The sequence below is a fragment of the Falco rusticolus genome, chromosome 1 (genome assembly GCF_015220075.1).
Source record: "Falco rusticolus isolate bFalRus1 chromosome 1, bFalRus1.pri, whole genome shotgun sequence".
Taxonomy (NCBI): domain Eukaryota; kingdom Metazoa; phylum Chordata; class Aves; order Falconiformes; family Falconidae; genus Falco; species Falco rusticolus.
Window position 1 is genome coordinate 100430055 of NC_051187.1, and position 24153 is coordinate 100454207.

General features: G+C 35.5%; 1 protein-coding gene across 3 annotated transcripts in view; it reads right to left on the reverse strand.

The window, feature by feature from the left end:
* PDS5A (PDS5 cohesin associated factor A) overlaps window positions 1-24153 on the reverse strand; it is an 85885-nt gene that overhangs the window by 17373 nt on the left and 44359 nt on the right. For all 3 annotated transcript variants that reach the window (XM_037391732.1, XM_037391741.1, XM_037391746.1), the window contains exons 10-26: window positions 23326-23420; window positions 22277-22422; window positions 16069-16220; window positions 13614-13727; window positions 12914-12995; window positions 12099-12147; window positions 11839-11978; window positions 10271-10386; window positions 9438-9543; window positions 7830-7990; window positions 4437-4560; window positions 3109-3267; window positions 2798-2866; window positions 1986-2122; window positions 1142-1265; window positions 675-879; window positions 52-166 (exon numbers count right to left, since the gene is read on the reverse strand). In XM_037391732.1, the coding sequence (XP_037247629.1) occupies window positions 52-166; window positions 675-879; window positions 1142-1265; window positions 1986-2122; window positions 2798-2866; window positions 3109-3267; window positions 4437-4560; window positions 7830-7990; window positions 9438-9543; window positions 10271-10386; window positions 11839-11978; window positions 12099-12147; window positions 12914-12995; window positions 13614-13727; window positions 16069-16220; window positions 22277-22422; window positions 23326-23420 (2094 nt within the window). The remainder of the gene's footprint in view (window positions 1-51; window positions 167-674; window positions 880-1141; window positions 1266-1985; window positions 2123-2797; window positions 2867-3108; window positions 3268-4436; window positions 4561-7829; window positions 7991-9437; window positions 9544-10270; window positions 10387-11838; window positions 11979-12098; window positions 12148-12913; window positions 12996-13613; window positions 13728-16068; window positions 16221-22276; window positions 22423-23325; window positions 23421-24153) is intronic.

A 24153-nucleotide genomic window follows, 5' to 3' on the forward strand; every position in this document is an offset into this window, starting at 1 on the left:
AAGCACAGAAAAATTCTCAGGGTAAGAATTCTAGAATCATTTGACACTTACTCTTTGACATCACGAAGCTGATCAACATCCTGAGGTTTTGTGAAATCTGGATCATGTGCCAGTAAGTGAATCATATATGGTACCACATATTCAGGCAGCAAGGACAGCAATTTTTCTAGAGAAACAAAAAAATCATAAATAACCTCTATATTACACACACACTTGCATCACAATAAACACTTTTTCAAAGTATTACTTTTTCAAATACGGACTGTAAAATTTAAACTTGCTTTTTCTTCCTACAAATTTTACTTTTAATGAATCATTAAAAATAAATGAACGAGTTCTGCTACTACAAAAATACTTGGTCTAACTTTAGAAAGAAGGTTATAAAACCTAAAATATCAGAAAACAAAATTTTATTTTTTGAGCAAAACAACTACCACAATAACAGCATTGTATTTTACATGTGTAATTCTCAGCAATGTACAGATAAGTATTTTATGGTTTATGCTAATGCTAAATTAAGTAAATTTAGATTTGAATGTGTCAAATACAAAGATGAGGAAACAAATTACTTACACAGTGTTTCTTTACAAAAAGCAATTTGCTTAAGTTTTAATGATTACTCCTTCCAATTTATTTGACTATTGTATTCTTAACAATTTTACTGAAATACTAACCGTTAGCCATAGGATTCTGTTTAATATATTCTCTTCGTATACTGATGTTTTTGAGCAAGCACTGTCTGGCATGTGCTCTTCTCTCTTTCACAGGATCTTTGGCACACAGAGCAAAGATTGCCATATATTCCAAAGGGAGAAGTAATTTCACAAGTGCCTTATGCAGCTTCTGGGCAAATATCTGCCTCACTTGGTAGCACTCATCCTATAGCAAAACAAAACATAAGAGTGCAACTATAAAAATCTTGATCTTAAAAAAAAAAAAAAAAAAAAAAGGCATTCAAGGTGGAATTTTGAGAAGACATTTTTAAAATATCAACAGGTGCAGCAAAATAAATATTTGAAATTTCAGTAACTTTTGAAAGCTGTGAGGAATAGAAAATACTCAGTGTAGCAGCAACAAAAGCTCAGATGTAAGGACTCTGAACTCAATTAAGAGTCACTTCAATTCAAATGCAGTTACTTACATTAATGACAAGTGCACAGAGCTGGAACTGTTCTGGGGTAATTATTTCATGGTAACAGGGTTCCTGTGCAAGCTTCATTATTGCACTACCAGCAGCTAATCGCAGTCGAGACATATCCGATTTACTACACAAACATGAGATAAAAAATGGAAAAGAAATAAAACCACAACTCACATAACTATCCTTAAATTACTTGCATGTCACTTTTTTTTTTTTTTTACACATCAACGAGATATTAAGGGTTTTCTGTCAGACCAGACCACAGTTCTATAGCTTCAGATCAAGCTAAATTAACCCATCCACATTTGTCAAAATAGGGTGCTCTGCTTTCCCCACAAAAAACTTAATTCCAGTAAAATAGCAAAATGAGAAGAGTCAAATTTCTTGGTTTTGTATCACTGTCTAAATGGAAGCAGCACTTTTGCCACTGATGTTCTCTTCCCTTCCCTCACACTCAGAATGAAGATGAGGTTACCTCACTCTTGGAATGAAGAAGCTTCACCCAATATCACCCAACTCCTAAGTGTGTTAAATCTCATCACTCAATTGTTTTCAAAGACACTCCTGCAGGTCTTTTACTCTCTAAAATGTCTTTTACTATCAAGATAACTACAGGGTTCTGAGTTAGATTGTTAGCAAATTACAAGAAAGAGGGAGTATCAAGCATATTTTTATATTGCCATTCCACTCCTAATATTAAAGAATTCCAACCAGTTCTGGTTTTACCATCCCATTAGCCAACACTGTGCTTACCTTAATATTCTAAAAAAAGCTCCAAAAGAATTAATATTCTGTTAAATTCTACAACAAAATTGATGCAAGCCTGAAAGAAACAAAATCTGACCTAATTCGCTTCTGTTCTGTCAAGTCTCCTTCACTGACGAGCATAGCTGATAATAACCGGAGCGTTGAATTTGCAGATTTTGACTGGTTGTTCTTCATACCCAACAGCCAGCGTACCAAAAGTTTAATTGCTTGCACCTATCAAATGTGAACAAATCCACAATGAGCTTACTTCCTGAAGTTGATACAGCACTAAAACCTACTGCGGTCAAACTGAAATTTCCACAGACCCCTATATATTAGAGCTGATACACTATTAAAGGAACGGAATGAAGCAGTAAATATTTACAGAGTACGGAAGGAAGTAGCAGTCTTTGTGACATCAGGACATTTCAGCTATGGTTCAGTGCCTTCCCACAAGTGCATCTAGAAGATGCAGGATACTTACTACATGATTAAAAATAAGAGCAACTGGATAAACATTTCTATAAATGGCCATAATCAGATTCACCGTAAATAGCCTATAAAGATGAATGAATAAAATTCATCAGGATTTCCATTTATTTCAAGTCTGTTTACAGTCAATAAAGTCAAATTACTTTACCTGTAAGGAAAACTAAAACTTTTGAATTTCTTAATTTTCTCAACATTCAGCATAATTAATATTGGTAAGTGAGGACACCAAAATGCATAGTTCTACCAGTTTTATAACTGCATGTATAATCCAAAAAAATCTAGATTATTGCATAATCTAAGGAGACTTGTCAAGAGTACTCAAAGGGATTTATTCTAATACCCCCCATTATAGGACTTGGAAAAAAGAAAGTTTTAAATCTCAAATATACACATTAGTACTAACAGCAGATCATTCACCTTTGCTAGTACTTCTGGAGAAACTTCTTCATCTGGAGACCACAATTTTCCATTTTTCTCACCTGTTGACTATAGACATTCATGTGAGTTTAAGAACTGGTTCAACCCATACAGAAAAAGCAGAAGTAAAAATGGAAAAAGCTACGGACTAAGCTTTCTTTCACACAAAGATCTTTTATAATGCAATTATCACTGTACTAGCCATTTCTAGAACATTCCTTTATTGACTCATTTAACAAAATAGCTCTATTCCCCACAGAGTTAATAACAGACAAACAGAATAGTAAAGACTTAAAAAAAGAAAGCCTTACCCTGTCATTCATAAGGAGATCTTTCACAATGAAATTTGCAACAACAGATTTCATTGGAGAAGCAAACTGGTCTGGAGCCAACATAGAAATATGACCCAATGAGACTAATGGAGTTATAAGTTGTTCTGGTACATCAGCATTCAAACTTCTACTAAGAGGCTGAGGAAGCAAAAACAAAAAACCCAAAACCTATTTAAAATCCAACTACAGATAAGTAAGCTAGCATACCTAAAAATAATTTTACTGCTGGATTGCTGATGAATTTCAGTTTTTCCATAAGAATTAATAAAGTTAGCAAATCAAAATGGAGAAAGAATGTGATTTCCTAATTAACAGAGCAACCAAAAATTTCACAGGAGCTAAGGGCAAAACAAGTTTTATATTCTCTTCCTGTTTTAGCAATGAAACACATTCAAACCTCGGAGACATGGGAAAAACTCTGACTCAATTCTATTCAGGAGTTGTGAAAACCGGAATCATAACTGCAAATGGCAGAAAATAATAGCAGGTAAAAAAACCTTGTAAACCACCAGATACTTGGAAGGGAAATTCTGATGGCTAATAAAAATGTAAGCCACCAGGATAATTCCGTGCTGCTCTATTACCCAGCACTCTCACATCATATTCTGGTATTAAGGACAGAACATGCACTCTCACAGAAGTCTAAGCACAGATCAAACTCTGTAAGCTTAATTCAAAGCTCTGCACACTTCTGAATTATGCATAGGTTCCAACAGCCAAGATTAAGAACCTAAGATTTTTTACAACTGCAGATTAATAGTGTTATTATTTAAGAGATTACAGTAAAAAGTAGTAACCTCTTTGCTCTGTATAAGGTGACTTTTTGCTTTACAACTTGTCTAAGCAAGCAGTAAGCTAATGTCTGAGCTTACAGTCAAGGAGTTATTCTGCACTAACTTCCTCAGTGAAAAAGTACTGTATGTACAATGACCTTAAAGCATGGTAATTTAATAGTTTGAAAGTAGAGGACGTTATCTCTCATTTAACATCTGCTAAGTGTGTCCTCATGGGATTCAGTGTGGATCATTCCAGCGTATTTAGCTTATTTTCCCCTAACTTTTATGTGTAGACAAAAAGGAATGCCTTAACTATCAGACACAAGAATATTAAAAAATCATGACTGTAAGGCACAAGCATTAATAATTTGCTATCGTAAAATTTGTGACTTATCTTGACTACCATGCACCTGTAGGCTTCCTGACCTCATAAATTGTTATCTGTTAATAAACAGTATGAATTAATGTTAATTACTAGTATCAATTAAGAACAGCAGAAACAAATCTTAAAAACAAAAAAGCAAGACATACCTCAAAGATCTGTGCAAGTTGCACTTCTTTATTTGAAAATATGGCATGTATACAGTGAACAGCTTGTTTTGCCTGATGAGGAGTGCCTCTTTTTGCTTTCTGATGCAAAATCGGAATTAGTGTTCTGTGAACATTAAACAAAATACTTCAAAATGCAATTTGCAGTCTACAAAAAATAAAGCTCTTCACCTAAACAAATCCATCCTCACCATCTTATAAATCAAGCATTCCTTTGAAGTCTGATCAGGAAAGATCATAATCATAAAGTGAAAAGCAGGATGGAATTGTATTTAGTAATACTTGTTGAACATCTGACTGTACACATTTAAGCAGAAAAAAGCCCACAGGGAAAAATAAAACATGAAAGAAAATAACGATCAAAATAAGGCTGTTTAGGAAGCCAAATATAAGGTGGAGGGAACCTGACAGGTTCAGCTAGGGTAAACTCCTGGGCTTGTGTCCTGGTTTCAGCTGGGACAGAGTTAGTTTTCTTCGTAGTAGCTAGTACAGTGCTGTGTTTTGGCTCTGATGTGAGAACAATGTTGATAGCACACCAATGGTTTTAGGTGTTGCTGGGTGATATTTATACTAAATCAAGGACTTTTGGGTTTCTTGGGCCCTGCCAGCGAGAGGGTTGGAGGGGCATTGGAAATGGGGAGGGGGCACAGCCATGAGAGCTGACCCAAGCTAGCCAAAGGGATATTCCATACCATATGACGTCATGCCGAGTATATAAACTGGAGGAAGGAGGAGGAAGGGGGGGACATTTGGCATTATGGCGTTTGTCTTCCTGAGGAACCATTACGCGTGATGGAGCCCTGCTCTCCTGGGGATGGCTGAACACCTGCCTGCCCATGGGAAGTGCTGAATGAATTCCTTGCTTTGCTCTGCCTGCATGCACAGCTTTTGCTTTACCTATTAAATTGTTCTTATCTCAACCCTTGAGTTTTACATTCCTTTCTGATTCTTCTCCCCATCCCTCTGGGTGTGGGGGGAGTGAGCAAGTGGCTGCGTGGTGCTGGGTTGCCGGCTGGGGTTAAACCATGAGAGCTTGTTATCCAAGCTTGGAAGTGACAGGGCTGAAGAAAATCTATGAAAGCTAGGAATAACCACTAAACATCAATCTGTTTATAGGTCTTTACTTTTTTAACTGTGGGCTTTAATTGCAATGTATACTCAAGTGAACAACTGCTTTGTTCTGAGTTCTTGCATTTGAATTCCCTAAAATCTATCTGCTGATCAGAGTCCATCAAAGGAAAGAGCAAGGCAGAAGCCACTTCAGAGATCAGGTCAAGGTTAGTCAGACTGTTCACTTCCACTCCTGAAAGAGCTTTGGAAGGTGGGCCTGTTCTCTGAGAGGCCATCACCCGAGACACTAACTCATGAGGTTTACCATGCAACTGACCCAACAACTGCCACAAGAAAACAGAATTGCCTAGACAGCATCTGATGGAAACATCTGAAAAAAATTCCTTGCTTTCTTGAAAGGCTCAGTAACAGTACAGCATTCACTGCATGGATTATTTAGCATCCAGCCTTCATTGACACATTCTACATAATCAAAATCAGGAACAGGAAGTGGAAGAAGAGCTTGCAGGGTTGAAAGAATGAAGTCTCAAACATTTCCCTCAAAAGCCACACAAAACCCAAAACCAAACCAAAGACCCCTAGAAAAATGTTAACAGTATCCTAAAGTAGGATAATGTCTCTTCTCAAACCTGCTAAGATTCCACAAACTGGATTAAATAAGAACCAAAATAGCAAAGAATTCAGTAAAACTTACCATTAAAGTAAGCTTCAACACCTAACCTACAGTTTTTGTAGCATAAGTACATGTACGTTAAAGGGCCTTTGCCAAGCACTGGTGCATCAGTTACAAACCACACTTCATCACACCCCAACTGACATAAATCTGAAAAAGGTGAAACCTGACATGTTTGTACGCACCTTTACCTGCCTACATCTTTGAGCATGGCCAATGTTCCTACCAGACTCTAGAGTCTGGCAGTCCTTGTCCATGAACTGGTGCACAAACCAATTCAATTTCTATACAAGGAAAAACTTGGGCTACTGCTGGTGAACACTTCAAAGGACAGCAGGCAGCCTGCTCACACAAGTGGTTTAAAAGAAACAAAACAAAACAGGTCACTTGAAACAAACTATCTGGCTGATTCTATCAAATCTTTCATGTATGATAAAGATTTCTGAATATATGAAATTTGGAACATCTACTTGTCCTCAGATGACTTTTTATTTGCATCAGTGTAAACACTGACCTGGTTTTGGTTTTCAGAACTTTAAGCTGACCTGCTTGCAAAACATGCCAAGGGCTAGACCTCCATTTGACAGTTATATTTTTAAGGTATTTGAGACTGTCCATACTTCAGCAGTACCTGGGTAAGGTATGAAGCCGGAAGAAATGTCAGCAATACCTGTTCCTTCAACAGAAGATGACACATAGCAGTGCACAGTCTTGACTAAACTCTCGTAGTGAACTGCAGACAACTGGGATATACTAGGAACCATACTGACAATGGGAATTGCTGGGCTTTTCCTTCTCTTCGCCCTACAAGCATCTTAAAAGGCGTCTCATATGTGAACTTGTAACATTTGTCTTTTGCCCAAAATCTGATTCAAATCCAGAAGAATCACTAAGCTTACATCTTCAATTCACTGAGAATTTAAGGTGTACACTGGTATGCATTTTAGCATGGTAGTATCTGAGAGTGTATTTCAATGCATGAGAACTTGAAACCCATGCTATAACCTGGATTAGTTAGTTACTAACAGGCTAATTTTAAGGTTTTAGATGTTACCCACAAGGTTTTAAATAGTCTGTGAATACTCAGTAGATCACGCAGCTTTAATCAGCAGCTACAGCATGAATTGCATAATGATGACTTAGAGAGAGCCCATTATTCTTTGTTAGAAATTCATGTCTGCTTGGATCTTATTTCCCAACTTGTTTCATAACAAACAGAGCTGTTAACCATTACAGATTATATTTTTGTTCCTTACAAAGATAAAAAAATTGTGTGAAGGACAGGTATGAGTGGAAATGATGCCAACGGAATTAAATCTTCACTGTATCTTTGCTGTTGCTTATTTTGTAACCTGGGAGACATGCTACAAGTTGTTTTTAATGTGTCTATTGTAAGAAGATTTTAAAGAAATACCTAGCATCTTCAACAAATACACAAACATTGCAAGAACACAGAATTTAAAAATGAAGAGACAGAAAGGTAGTGAAGAAATACAAATTATGGAAGAGAAGCTGTTCATATTTACAAGACTATAAAGTAATTTTTTACTTTCGAAAAGTAACATATTGAATAAACTATCAAGAGGCAGAATTCCAGGTATGAAAAACAGCATGTAAAGAAAGGCACTCACGATCTTATCTGTGGCAAGTCTGTTTCTATTTTGTGACCCGTGTTTCTGAAAATCTGTATGGCTGCCTCAGCTACCTTATCATCTTCCATCCTGAGGCACTGCAGCAGAGACTCATAGGTCTCTGCAGAGTGGAACGAGGTAGGATGTGTAAAGGACAGAACCTGTAGATACACATTAAAACAAAAGGTGTATTTGTTCACGGTAAAGGAATCATCAGAAAAACAAAATTATGGCTGTTTATGAGCATTACCTTTAACAAATAGCTACTACATGCTCATATGAGATTATTACATTCAGTAACTGCATTTTGAAGAAGGTGATACAGGCATTTTCAAATAAATTCACCTGTGCTTTGTTCTTCAGGTCCTCCCCTCCTAGGAATATTTTATAAGATACTATATTATTTGAATATGTAGAATTATTTATTAAAATGAACTGATATTCACAAGTATTCATTTATATTCCAATCTACTTAAGAATGCTTTTTTCAACTTAATTTAAATGAACTGAAATCTTAATTTCTCCAGAAGCTACTGTCCCTAGCAGAAAGGGAATCAAGAAGGTCAGTTAAGATGTCTACAAACTGAACATAGATTACTGACCTTTTAATCTAAAGTTAATGAAATATAACACATTCTGTGAAATAGGAGGAATGTCAAAAAGAAACTAAGTGTGCAGAGATTCAAGGCAGGACAAGACAGAACAAAAGGTTATTCCAAAACAAAATTAAATTAAGTGTAGTAAAGTTCAAATAACATAAGGTAGGCAGAACAATGAGAAGTTGTGTGTATTTTGTGTATTCTTTGGATTTCTCTTATCCTGGTTTCTTTGATCAGTTGCCTATTTCTGTGAGTATCAATGTGTAAAATAATGTTCTCAAAGATATCCACATCACAGCAACAAAATCTTCAACCTTTGCAGATTTTTTTCTGAGCTACATTAGCAGACACTACTTCTTTGCATACTTCTGAATAACTATTTCTACCACGGTTGCCATTACCAAATTTGGTGTACTATCTCCCCATAAACTCCACCTCGTTCACTGACACTTCTGAAAACTCTCACTTTATGTAACCTTCCCCTCCATTCCCTCCTATTTTTATACTGACCTTTTGTAACATATTGAAAATAAAGTCTCATTAGTGAGCTGCCAAATCCACCACAGATGTTTTCCAGTTATCTCAAATCCTTCTTTCTCCCCCAGCCATTTCTCATCACCACTACATAGCTTGGCTCTTGAGTTTATTGCTTGCTTTCCTTCCAGTATCATACAGGCCCCAAAGAACATGCCTTTCCTAATTTCCTCATTTCTCTTCCTCTCACTTTACCCCTCTGCACCTTCTTGTATATGACTTCCCCAAGCAGAAACCAATTTCTACTTTAATGGGCATATTTCAACCCTTGGCACCCTTTTCAAAACATAGTCCTTCCAAAAAACCATTATTTCATTATTCCTTTCTCAAGTTAAGTATCAATAACCAAACACTTCTATACATTAAGAAAGTAATTAACTAAAAAATAACTACTAAACCCTGCTAATATTAATTCCTTAGTCACACCACTTTTGTCCCTTCTATTACAAACTATAGATGCATAAATGTAGATTACCTTGAGAAGTTCAAGTCCTGCACGAATAGCAGTATCAGGACTTACACCCTCCTCTTCATCATCAGCTGTCCCCTCTATGGATTTATTCATTAGTTTTACTAGTGCACTGAAGTAAGAGATACAAAAAGAAAAAAACAAATGAATGGTACGATGTACAATGTTAAAGGCTGGAGATAGGAGCCAGATTATGTGTTTTTGACAACAAATGAAGGGAAAGCAACAGTCCATTGTTGGGGGAGGTGTTGTGGTGTTTAGTTCTTGTTTGTTTGTGTGTGTGGGGGGGGGTTAATCAAGCTATTTCATTATTCATTTTCCTTCTGACTTAGCTTTCTGCAAAATTAATTTTTCAGGAAAAAACACAACCAAAACAAACGCACCCCCACCCCGCCATGTTGGCAGCAGAGATCAACACATAGTTGCATGAGTTTCAGAATGTAATTAGGTTGCCAGACAAGTCTCAAAAGAAATCCAAACATTCTCTTGCACAATCCCACAAAAGTTAATTAATTCAACTACTATATGGAAAACTGTGTTGCAGTTAACTATGTGAAAATAATGATCATAAGTTTCACCTTAAGCCCCACAAATAGCAGTTTCACTGGGAACAATATTTTTTAAATCATTTGCAGACCGCACTGCAAAGAAGTATCAAAAAACCCCTGCATTCTCTACACTGCTGGAAATGAAGACATCTACATAAATATATTTTTTAAAAAAAGAAGCACATTTAGTGCTAGGACAGACTAATCTAAATCCCAAGAAAACACTTCTTCTTTGGTCATTTAAGTAATCTTTATAATTATTCCTGAGTTAGTATGATCTTTCAAACTTACCTAATGGCTTCTGAGTCAATATGTACAGGGGCAATTCTTTCCAAAAGAAATTTGACCATTTCCAGAAAAGGATTTGTTGGCTGCTTAGGATTTGCAAGTTTCCGGGCTATCTCTCTCTACAAGAATGTTAGATACAAACAAGAATTATACTCATATTACTTACTACTTAAGCATGTTGAATAAGCTAAATTTAGCAGCTACTTTTAACCACAGAGATTGTCTACCTAATCAGTGAGACATATTTTAAGGGGGGCTGTTTTTATCTCAAAATCTTTCTTTATCACATTATATTGAAAGTAGACATATTTTACCAAATTATTTAAATGTAAGATGCATTTAGGTTTCTTATGAGAGTTCTTCAGAGCTTCTTCAGGCCAGATTCAAAAAGAATGAAGGGAGAGCTAAGTGCAACATAGACAGAACTGAAGTATCTACATTGACAAGAATAATTTATAAATCTGTAGGTAACCATTTTGTATATGTGAGATTTCATAAGCAATAATGAAAAAATTGCATGAAAAACTGTACCACTGCAGATGTGCAGAAGCACAACACTACCTTGGCTACAACAGATGTTCAGAGCTTATATACTTTCCTATGAATGTTTTGGATCCAAAAAAATCTGGTTTACCCCTCTGAATGCCCCAAATGTCATGAACATTACATTCATCTGCTAACCCAGCAAAAGGTGGATAAGAAGATATTTTTTGTTTGGAACAGGTATCTCTAAAAATTTCTCAAAACGAACGACTTCTTGACCTTCCTTCTCCTAAACGGTTGGGTGCTGCAGACCCTACAAACTAGGAAATTGTTCTGTTATGCTGAATTGTCCTCATGAAGAGGGCAGAAACCTTCTCCTTGAAATTGCATCACTGCATTCCCAAAGTGCAAAATTTACTAGTTTAGGAGACATACTCTCTACATCAAGTGGTTAGGAACTAAGTCTGAAGGTCCCTTTCCTAGGCAATTTCATGCAGTGCCATCAGACAATACCCAAGAAGCCTGTTTGTTTGTTGATGCTCTCTATTGTGATTTCTGTCAATGAAATTGCTTGCTTTATTTTGGGACCGTAATGAAGAAAAAAAAATCTGTGATTATTGGCACAATGTGTAAGTCTCTGGAAAAGTCTGAATTGATATTAAGATGCATATTTTCATCGAAGAGGTTAAATGGATGAGAGAAAGACTGACCTCAAAATAACATTCTGGGAAGAAAAATTGGCTGCTGGTACTCAGAAGACATTTCATCAGTGTCAGAAGGCAGTTTAGGAACCTTACCATAAGAGAGACTTGAAATAAAATACTAAAAAATATGTATTAGTCTTTTAGACTTTTATGCTTGATGTTCTTAATCTCAGGAAGGAATAAAGCTAATGCTTTCTTAGGAAGCAAGATGACGATCATAAATTATATTTTCCATAATCACGACAGATTAACCAAAAAGTCATTTTATGAAAATTGGAAATATATAATAACCATATTTAGGTATCAAATGAGACCATTAACTCCAAATAACTGTTCTAAGCACAAATATTTAAGGTATAAAAGCTTGTTTTTCCATTCCCTTACCACACAGACATCTGCTTGTTTACAAGAACACGTAGGGCTAATTAACAGTTCAAGCTGAGATCGAAGTTTCTCATCATCACCTAGAACTTGATTGAATTTCTTCACAAAATCTTGTGCTTTTCCAGGATCGGGAAGATTTTCTGTATGATTAAACACAATTTAACATAAGATAAGTTTGCCTCTTCAGTATGCCATAATTCACAAAGACACAATTTCCAGGAATGCTGTAATAACTGTTTATAGAACTTACTAACACTTACTTGCTATGGTCATCAGCTTTCCAAACATGGCAGCACTGTTTGCTTCTGACTGAGGACAACAGCAAAAACAAACAAATCAGCCACATCTCCTTTATAAAATATACCTTTAAGCTGATCTGTAAGTTCTTCTGCAGCACTACATTCTACTCTGTAATCTTACATTTTCTGGTTTTGTTTTAAGAATAAACACTAGAACAGTGTAACAGTATCATTAGCAGCTTATACACACAGGAAAAGGGGGAAAAAATCTTGCAATATCAAAGAACTGCAAAAATTCACTAATTCACATAATTTATCAAAATCAATTGTTGGGAAAAGACCTCAAAAAAAAACCCCGAACAGTTCTCCCAAGCCCACTGCAACACCAAAACCCCAAAGCAATGCCATTCTAAGTTTCTGCTATTTTGAAGATATGCTTGTAAGTTAAATCTAGTATAGATACTTAAAAACTTTTGTTTTCAAACAAACAAGAAATCATTGCTTTCATGTTACAATATATTCCATTCTCAAAGTAAGTTCTAAAATGAGAAACAAAATAGGCCTGTCAAAATTAAATAAAAACCTTAGAATTTTAAATATTTTTTTTCCAAATTTATTGACCAGTACTATAAAATAATGGTAAACATAAGGAGGCCATATAAACCTTTAAGCATTACTGAAAAGCAACTTTACCTAATGAGAACGGAACATTGTCTACATATGGAAATCAACAGAATAATAAAGTCATACTGAACAAATAATATAGAATTAAAAACACCCAGTAAATTAGTCTAACAGGTCCACTGGATAAAGTATTAATATTTTCAAAACCGTACAGTGGGCTGCTTATGCAAGTCTAGTAATTCTCGTACGTGACTCCTTAGCATGTTCTGGCACTTCCACATCTCATTCAGTGCTCTGCAAAAGTGCAAAACCAGAAAAGAAAAGCTCACCATTTTGTTCATGACAAGAACACGTTGGATGTATTGGTAAACAAGATTGTTTATTTATTTGTCTTAAAATACACCTGCTAGATACAATCAAAACCTACCAAATATTAGAAATACCAATTCCAAACAATGTGGAACCCGTTTTTTCTTTTTATAGAATATCACCTCTCTTACTATTCTACTTGGAACAATTTCACATATGCAGGACAGCCAGAGCATGTCTTATCTTGAAAATAACATTTTCAAAATAGAACAGGCCACTATCAACCAGAATTTAGTTATAGGTGTCTTCGTCGTGGACCTTAATATAGAGCAAACCTGTAAGTCATTCCTGGCACATTTTTAACTCTGCATTGTTATCACTGGATAAAAACGAACAGATAAAACCACTCTTCTCAAATATCAAGGAACGTCTTTGTCTAATGGATGTGTAGAGTTTGCATATACAAAAGGAAACGTTTTGAAACACTACTTGCAAATGATGCCAAGCATCAATTACTTATATTTTTATTGAAATCCTGATAGTACAAGTTAGACAATATAGATGTTGGAAGTCAAGTATTTGCTGAATGCAAACTATACTCACTTGACAGCATTTGGATCCAAGCTAGCATACAAATAGTACAAACACTTCATTCGCTCTTCTGTTTCCAAATTGTGTGGAACAAGATACTGAGCAAAGATTTTCTCTACCAGTAATCTGCAGGAAAAGAATAGATAAAAGCTGTACGGTTCCAAAAGTGGTGATACTTTTCAGACAAGCTGAAAGAACAAGAAATACTGGAAGTCACTGGAACTAGATTTTTCAGCAGAGAAGAAAAAAGTAGTGGTCTTTGATAGAAAGATTAGCAAGAACTGCTTCTTGGGAGCTTTTGCATGTCCTTTCATTTTCACCTCTAAGGGAGTAAAATTGCTTTATTTGTCACCATCCAAATGATCTTTTTTCTTTAGGCTCTGAGAATCTCCCTTTGTTTACTCTCATAGATAACAGAAAGGGATACAGAGAGTAAGAAGCCCAAATAAAGAAGAAAGGATACAAGAATATACCTCGAGGAAGAGAAAAAGTGAAACCTGAAGTATCCTCAAAGGAAAGGTCAAGATAAAACTGTACTACTTCAGAAAAAAGCAAAACATTTGAAACTACTCAGTCATCTAATACAGAAGCTAAAAGTCAGCACTAAAAAGGTGCAGACAAAGGAACACCAAAACATACAACAAAAGCAGCAAAAGGAAAACTAAGTGAGAGCAAACCAAACCAGCAAAAATATTGTCCAATTATCTTTTTTAAAAAACAGCAATACATTAAGTTTTATGTAAAATACAAAACCAGAACTAAAAAGATGACTGTACAGTTCATCTATTTATAGCTCCCCCCAAATGAAAGAACATTCAGACATTAATTTAATCCATAGCAATGAGAGCTGTGCACAATGTTCAGCTATACAATTTACTATTTATGGACAAATATTTTGTGCGTTTCAATTCACAGATTTTGTCACTATGATTCCTAGTAAGTACTCTGTGAGCGCCTTGTACAAAGACCATAGAAGGCAGCACAGGTAAAACACACCTTATTTATGCTCAAAGAAAATTCCAAGAGACATGATGTCAAGGCAGAGACATAAAAGGATGATCATGAATATGGATACAACTACCTCAAGGCATCCTGTTAGTACTGAAGAAAAGTTCACTTTCTCCCTTTAAACATGTATTTTATTTCTGATGACTCCAAAAACTATATTGCTTGGGGAACAGGATCTTCAGATCTCAGGTGACTCCATCTCTGTTTAACATACTAGGAGACTGGAGGCATCACATCTGTCTTACTAATTTATGAACATTGCTCTAGCCCATGTCTCTACTACAGATACAGGTTCTAGAAAAGCTGTCAATACAAATGGCGAGACTGTATCATGCCTTCCCTGGTCCACATCAGTTACAAATAGGGAATACCTCTGGGACACGTATTTCTCCTGCAAGAAAAGTCACTGGCTAGCTTATCAACAGTGGGTAACAGGGCAGTGTTTAAGGTTTGGTTATTTTATTTCATTCCCTATACATTTGTTGTAAAAAAAAAAAGCAGCCCAGAGTATGCAGCTGACCGGCAGTTCTTATGATTAGAAGCTCTCAGCCTTGAGTAGACGTGCACATCAGTAGTCAAGTAACATCAAAAACATCAAGTGACTGAGTGAGATGTGTTGAGAAAGTTTGTTCTATTCCACTTCATGCCTGAATATTGTGTGATACCACACTACTACCTGTTTGAAAGAACTAATGTTATCCCATGCACACAATAGAAAATACTCCAAGGCTCAGTCAGCTATTCACCGTTCCTTTTTATCCTCCTCCCTCACCATGGAATGAGAACAGGCCAGAGCTGGCTAATTGTGAACTATGCTTGTGTGTTTAAAGGATTGAATAGACTCTGTCTTAAAAGATCAAGGAGACTTGAGGAAAACAAAGAATTAGTAGTGAGAGTTGAAAACTATCTTCCAGAAGCTTGGCCAAAATACTTTTCTCTAAGCCACATGCTATTTCAAAAATTAAAGGGGCTGAGTGACAAAACAGGAAAGACAGACAACAGTGGAAGCACCCCTGATATCTCTCCAACTTTTGTTCTACCTAAACGGTCCATTTCTACACAGCATACCAAAAAGAGATGTCTGTGCATATACTGTGGTGCAGTACATGCACGTTGCTCATATATAATGGATTTTAACATGCCAGTCTCTGGAAAGTAGTAAAGGCAAACAAGAAATGGGTAAATGCAAAATTTGACAATTTCTTTCTATGCAGTACTCAGTTACTGACAATCTACTATCACCACAGATTAGTTCCATCAAACAGAATAAATACATGAACACATAATGTAACCATCTTGAATATCTTATTACATGTCTTAATGATTATTAATTGAATATATCATACTTAAACCCACAAATACAGTATGTCATATAACAGCTTTCTCAAGATAAGCATGTATTTTCAGATTATCTCTTATCGCTATACAACTCAAATTAGGAAGGCTTAGGTTGACTCACTTGTCATCAATGCTATTTTGATAATATATGTGCAAAAGTTTATCCTTTATCCAGCTCACTTTCTCTGCAGCATCTTTTCCAGCCTCGGCATGAAGACAATACTTCTTGTATAGCTGGGCAAGACCCATCATAGCTTCTTTTCTTACTCGCCACTTGAGGAGGAAGAAAGGAAAAGAAGGTGGGGAAGTGGTTTTGGTAAATAAATATCAAATATACACAAAATACAGTAAAGAAGTAGAAAGACAAGTGAAAGAAATAGCCACATTCCAACCGCCTATATTTAGACACTTTGAAAGCTGAAAAATGCTGTTCAGATCCTTTAAATGGAATTTTTAAGGGTTTTTTCCCCTGTACTATGCAGATTAAGTATTGTTTGTGTCTCTGTGCTGAGCTAAGAAAATATGGGAGCTAGTCAGTATAAAAAAAAAAAGTCAAGTACAGCTTAACACTTACGCCTGAATAAGCGCCTTCTTGAGCCAGGATTTGGAAGACTTACCTATTTGGAGACAGACACCAACTAGCAGTGGCAGCCTTCTTTCTCCCCACAGCATTACACTGTCTTATAGCAACCTTGTCTAGTAATGGGAGAGCTGGAGCTTAGGCCTAGCTAAACCTGCTAGGGCTTGAACCTGGGCCACTTTCCAGGACAGTGGAAGAGGCCCTTTATGCTAAATCCTCGAAGTAATTGCTGTAAGACTCCAGGGATTCAGAAAAAAGCCAGACTACAACATCCACAGATGGGGGAGTTCCCAGTTTCTAATCCTTGCTTTCTGTGGTCACTACTGTATCCCCTCATGTAAACAGGACGTGCCATTATTAAACACTTTAAGACAAGATCCATAAACTCTCCTACACTGACTTGTGGGAGGAATCATACCAGAACAGGCCAATGAATAATTTAGAGAGAATAGTGTCTCCCTCTGAATGATTTACACAGACAGCCTCAGAAGAAACTTGTATGCCCTCACCATTTAAAAGAAATGCATGAAATTCAAACTGAAAGAATTTCTTCAAGAACACACTAGATGCCAATTTTGGCCTTGAATTCCAAGCACTAAAACCGCTCAAATAATTTCACCCTATAGAGCATAAATGTAGATACTATTATTCACAAGGCACATAACTTCTTCAATCTTGTTAAACTGAGGACTTGTTTTAATAACACTGAGATATTGCACATTTAATCTCTTAATTTTATTGAGTGACTTCCTTTTCTTGAAACAGAAGAAAAATCTAAAAGATAGTATGGCTTACGTCAGCACAACAGCCTCAGACACCACTAGCTGTTTGAGTAATTTATATCAAGAAGGTTAAAAAAAAGATATTGTATTTTGTTACATATTCTTAAATATTAAAACCCACAAGTAACAGGTCAAGATAGTAATGACTTTGACAGTATATAATGTTTTCACAAAAGAAAAAATGTTCATATAAACAGATGTTATTGTTTAACGTCTCTACAGGAATTTGTTGACACAATTTAAAGAAAAGAGGTCTGAAAAAGAAACATTTTTAGAAAATGTATTAGTATTTTTCTGTGTTCAGATATACACCTCCAATGCAAGTGATAGCTTCATCAGATCTCCTACATGAGACAGGAAGGATGGCAAAACTATTGTCAGAAGACAACAGAGAATGTTTGCCACAAATGATTCTAGAAAATTTAAGCCTAAAATGAAAGCAGAGTACTTAACAATGTGTTACAAGGAAAGGAGGTTTGGACTGCCAATAGATTTCCGACCACTGAAACTGCTGTAGAGTATAGAGGTCAGAGCATGCAGAAAGGCAGTTTCAGGCAGAAGATGGGAGGCACTGGACAGAATCCCTTACAGAAGGCTTTGATACTCTATGAAGGCAAGTCACTGAACAGGCGATACAGGTAGGAAAAAAACCCAAACCCCAAGATTAAAAAAAAAAAAAAAAAAAAAGAGTAAGGTGCTAGTGAGAATTAAACCTCAAAGAGCATACAGTCAGGTAAAAGATGAAGGCAAATGAAAATAAAGGGGAACGTAATGATCAGTTTCAAAGGGAGCTGATCAATAAGCACAGCTAACAGAGGTACTATCCTGATTTAATTAACAAAAGAATTTAGACGGTCTTGGCTTCCTTGGTTAGCTAGCTTTATAATTAAACTTCTTCAGTGAAGATTACTGGGCTGAGTTAAAAAAAAAACCAACCTGTTAGTGAAAGTTCAAGACAATCCCTTACCTGTTGGAAAAGCTAACCTATTCCATAGAGCTAAGAATATTAACATCTTAAAATTTTTCTCCTTCACATGGAAAAAGCCACAATGGTTTTTACTACACACAGAGGAGGTGTTAAAACTAACAGCTGCAGAAAAATGCATAAAGAGAAACAGAACATGGGACTCTGTTCCTATGGCTCCTCATTCTATAGTTTTTGACTTCAAAGTCTGTTCTCACGAAGGGACTAAGTCTCTAGACCACAAAAGCTGCTGGGAGAAATAGGAGCAGAAGTCAGCTGTCAAAGCTCTCCTCTAACTTTTCAGATTCTTAAGGTTACTCCAATATAAAGGAAAAGTACCTGAACCATTTTTAGAAACTTTAAATAAAATAAAAAAAAGCTTTTAGATTTTTTTTAAATGTCTCCTGAAACTAATTATTCTGAAAAGTGAAGACACTGGAAAGACTCTAGAGACAGTGCTCCAATGAAAAATTCCTCACCACAACTCTTACCAAAGACTGGATTCCAGTTTTTGGGGAGCGTTTTTTCCCAGACTGACTTTTTCAACTGGACCAGTAAAAATGGATTTGAAAACAACAGGTGGTGGTGAGGTTTGTTTGGGGTTGGGTTTTTTTTGTTTTTTAATAGCTGTAATCATTGTACAAATGCCTATACAGTTAGAGTTAGCTAAGGATGTTTTTTTAAACAAGTAGTACTGTCTTTTAACCAAGAAATTTTATCCTAGAAAAGTCATCAGGCCATCTTTACTAATACTGTAAGAATATGGTCAGGAGAAAAAACTTATCACATAAATGGCGTAACAGCATTATTTAAATTTTCACATTGTTAAAGAAACAAGACAGAAAAGACAGATCAGTGTGTTTAAACAATCCACATTTTACTTCATCCTGTTCCTGTTGGACAAGTATCCTTTTTATAATAATACGTATATTCATTTGATAGATGATACAGACTTGAAAAGAATTAGATGTAGTCAAATGGATGAACGATCATTTTAGAGTTTGCAGTAGATTTATCCAACAGAAACCTGGCTACAAGGGGTAAATACAGTCAGCAGAAGATAATTATTCTTTTGCTTTAAAGAACTCTATTAAAATAGGTATAATGCACTATGTCTGGAACTGAAAAATCCTACACAGAAAACATAAAAGGCAATTACATGAATTACATGGGCACATCAATACAACTCTCCCAAATGGGAGAAAAAACGTAAAAAAAAAAACAAAACACCAAACCAAACTGCAAGTTTACATGTCCTTGATATTCAGTTTATAACATTAATTCTATTTACAAAGACATGCTATATTGTTAAGGTCTACTTCAAATGCTAAGTTGTTGTTGTCATCATTTCTAGTCTAACCTCTATCTCCACTTCTCCTGACGATGTATTTTCATTAAAGCTCTCTCCAGAGATTTTTATAAGAACAATATCATCTAGAGGTGAAGTTATTCTTCACTGATGAGTGCCTGAAAAGGCACCTAACCTTGAAATGCAATCATCAAACCTAAGACTGGTGTGAAATCACTGAGTCAAACACATTAGGAACATTAAGAAACACCACACTGGGTTTAAGGCTGTATGAACTGAAAATCCCTAGCTCCCTAGAAATGAGTATTACAGCTGTACAACTGACTGCCTCTTACTGACAGCAACATGCTAAAGGAGAACAGGCACCATGCAGAAGACAGTAACAATCATCCCATTCTGATCAGGTGGAAGTCCCAGTGCAAACTGGTGGTTGCACTAGAAGTTTTTAGATCTCATCAATGACTTTTTGGATATGTTTGTTGAATGGCTGAAAAAGAAGGAAGGTGGTCTTAATCATTCCTGAGAAATGTGCAAGGTCAAGCTGCAGGTACAACTAATTGAAGAGCTTCTTTATAATAGTGAACATACTGAAAATCAGTATTTCTTTCTGTGCAAAGACGACATCCTTTTCTCAAAATCCACGACAGTAACATTCTTATTTTAAAAGGGGAACATAAAAAAGAAAAAAAATCTTTTAAAATAATTAAAGTAACTAGCTAGATGACATAGTTTATAGAGAGGATGCCCCCTATTCAAAAAGGAACAACAACAAAATCAACATGGCTACACAGCACAGTGAAGTCTGCTATGAAAACATCACCCTCCAAAGAGCATGGAGCCACATCCGATAGAGCATAAACAGGAAAGAGTATAAGCTCTGGCAAGTTGAAGGTAAAACCTTGCTGAAGCACGGCAAAAGTTTCAGAACCAAATTATTAAAAGCATACTAATTAAACATCTTCAGCAAAGCCTCCAGAAGCAGGAAGCCCTCCAAACACTTTTGTACGGCCGAATGATAAGATTTATTCCAGGAGAGAGGTCTGGTTTCTTAAAGTGTCATTAGAAGACATTTTAAAACAAAATAAATAAAATGAGCAGAAAAAATCATCAAGACCAGGTGGTATCCCATCCATGACTTCTACAGGAATTTAGAAATGGTACACCAAATACTAACTATTCTGTGACTGCAATCTGTCAATTAACAGACTGAACACAGCAAATGTGAAAGAAACCAAAGGATCCCAAGAGGAACAGAGTGCCACTCACCAGAACATCTGATTTTCAATGGGCAAACAGGTTGAAACAAAACAGTAACAACAACAAAGAGCAGACACTGCTGAAAAATGAAGTTATGGGAATGAGTCATTACACTTTACATAATGGGAAGTCTTGTCTAAGAAAAAATAAGTTTTAGCAGATCTGTAAGTATATCAATAAAATGCATTAGGATCCAAAAAGTTTCCAACAGTCTCATACCAGAGGACCTTAAAATAAAAATCCTGTTGTGAATTAATTATTAATTAAGAGAGAGGGGACAATGGGTGCAAATAAATGACTTTTTCACAATGAAGGGAACAAAGGGAACTTACTGATGGAGGCAGAAGAAAACAATATGAAAAAATATTAGAAAATTAACTGAACAGTGTGTATAAAATTTACTGAGGTAGTCAGATCTAACATTACAATGAAGAACTACAGAAAAATGTCATGCTACTGAGTTGTTACAACATGAAATGAAAGAAATTCAGACTAAGGCCGGGTTTTTCCACCTGCATTAACTCTGCATGTATAGCAGTAGGCAGCACAGCATATAAAATTATTCAGGAAAGATACTGAAGTCAACACAGATGTTTTCTGAAAATGTCAGCTCAGTGCTCAGAAATAGTGTAAAAGAGAGAATGTTAAAGAATAATAAAAAAATTATCATAAAGTATGTACACAACATGGTGCACACCTTGAACACCATGGCTGAGTCTGGCCACCTTGGTTCTAATAGGATACAGAATAACCAGACAAGAATGATTATAAGCATGCAATAATCAATTTATGTGGAAGTTAATCAGGTGATTCTTTAGCTCAGAAACCAAAGGAGTGACAAGACACAGGATACATACTTACTAATTGTAAGTGGGTCAAAGAATATTTATTATAAAGCAAGAACTATGAGATATCCAGTGAAATTTTCAGCGAAGTTTAAAACAAACAAGTGAAGTTACTTTTTCCACATATGCATTAAACTTGAATTTACTGATGCAGATGCCATGGATGCTTATAAAGTACAAATAAGTTCAAGAAAGAACTTGATAAATTAAGGAAATAAAGTTCCATTGAAAGCTATGATGAACACAATCAAGCAGATTTAAGAAACCCTTAAATCACACATTAATGGAAGCCAAACCTGACCACTATAAAATTATACCATTAGGCTATAGAGACCTTTGGCCTAAATTCTTATGTTCTTACAATATGAATGTGTTCCTCACAAGTCAATGACCTTATTTGCTTGACGTTGCTTGATTGGTGCCTCTATAATATGGAAGCTACATTAAGATGTTCTGGTAAGAAAATTACTTTTTCCTCACAGCATTCTAGTTAAATAGTCAACTCTAAGATTCTGTGGCTTTGTTTTTTTCATTTTACTTTTACCAAATTATCTTAGAAGCAGCTATTCCTGAAAATAAAATTAAAACTTACCCGTTTGTCTAGCGTTCTTTCCCTTACAAAGCCAAGCAGCTGGTCATTGACTAAAGAAAGGTCTCTCTTGCCCGCAGTAATAATTGTAACAATAACATCATGTCGAATGGCTTCTTCTGGGTCATGGGATCTAACCTTCAAATACTCTGTTACAATCAGAAACAGGAAAAGCTTGGGTTTTTTATGTAGATATGATGTATTACGATTTATTAAAGTTAAAACAACTGAATGTCAATCACATATCACAGCCATATAATCTATAACATGTATATCTACATATAACTGCCTACAGGAAACATCTGTTCCAGCATTTTCTATGTTAAATATAAAACAATTATATAACTGTAAATATTAGAAGAATATAAAAGTGAATAGCTTTTACAATAATCTCATTTGCAACAAGTAATCAAGTGAAATAAAGCTGATTATAAGGGGTGAGTTTGATTATAAGCTGAAAATAAGGGGTGGGTGGGACAGTGAGAAGAAATAAGAAGAGCAGAGTCTCTCATTCCCAAAGAACTAAGAAGTTAAATAATAAATGAAAAATACTGACAATTGCTGTAGGTTAGCTTGCATAAAAAAAGAACAGTATTTTCAGTTAAGCCTGAAATTGTACTCATAGTTTATTTTAATGCTGAAGTGAAGGAAGAAACTTCACCATTTAGATCAGCACAATAGCATTTTCTAAACTCAATGGAAGAGAGTATTGCAGAACACGCTGTTTTTAAAAATAAATCAAGATGTTGCACCAATATTTGCTTTTACTTGCCAAAAGTTTCATTAGAATCTGAAATCACTTTAAAGCTCATTCTGCGATGGGTAGCTTCTTAAAGACTCACTCTGACAAAGCCCACACAATGCCATACACTCCTCTCTAATAACTAGTCCTTGTCTTCAGCAGAAAGCTATTACCCAGTAGTTAGCTCTTCCATCCAGCATTGTGCACTGGACTTGATACATTTTAGAACTATACTGCTATGTACAGAAATAATTACATTCTTCCCTGCTCATTTCTTAAATTATTCTAAACCCCTGTATGAGCATCTCACCAGTGAGGTCTTTTGCTAAGTCTGGATGGTTCATTAAACAATGACTGGCGAATTTCACACTCTCTAATCTCACAGGGACATGGATATCATTGAACCTAGAGGGACAGAAGATGATGAATGTTATTTTTTAATTAGCCTTGCAAATCAAGATTATTCTCTATGTAGTAACATGTGTTGATAGTATGTTCCATTAAATATTAGAATAGTTTTATATGGAAAATAATACAATAGAAATGCTTTGAATTTATCTCCATAATGTACCTTACACAAATTTTTATGTTATTTCCTGTGAAATTAAATTAGGACTAAAATTAAAGGATAAATACGCTATATACGGGTGGAAAAGTTGACCAAGTGGATTTTGTCCATTGACTTTTGAACATAATTCTCCATACTCTGTCAACCGTGTGCATGCATATGTGTATATATAAAAAAAACTATAAAAACATAAATCACCATATAACATGTGCCATCTTAAAACATTCACTTATTAAAAAAGTCCTATTCCTGTATTTGCTCAAAAGGAAATATCTCTTCATTCAAAGAGGTAAATGCCAAATAAAACAGATATAGTTGCAGATATAGCTGAATAATATGAAATTTCAGACAATGCTAGCATCTCTCTTGTGTAATTTCTGCTATGTAGTGTGTTGTCTATCTAACCTATATTCCCATAGCTGACACAAATATAGCAGCCGTCCTTCAGGCTTCTTCATTCTAAAAACTAACTGTATGCAATTCTCCGCTTCGAAGATTTAACAAAAGAACTTGTTCAAATACAGCTACATCCTCTAAAAACACAACGAAAAATGTAATACTATGAGTAAA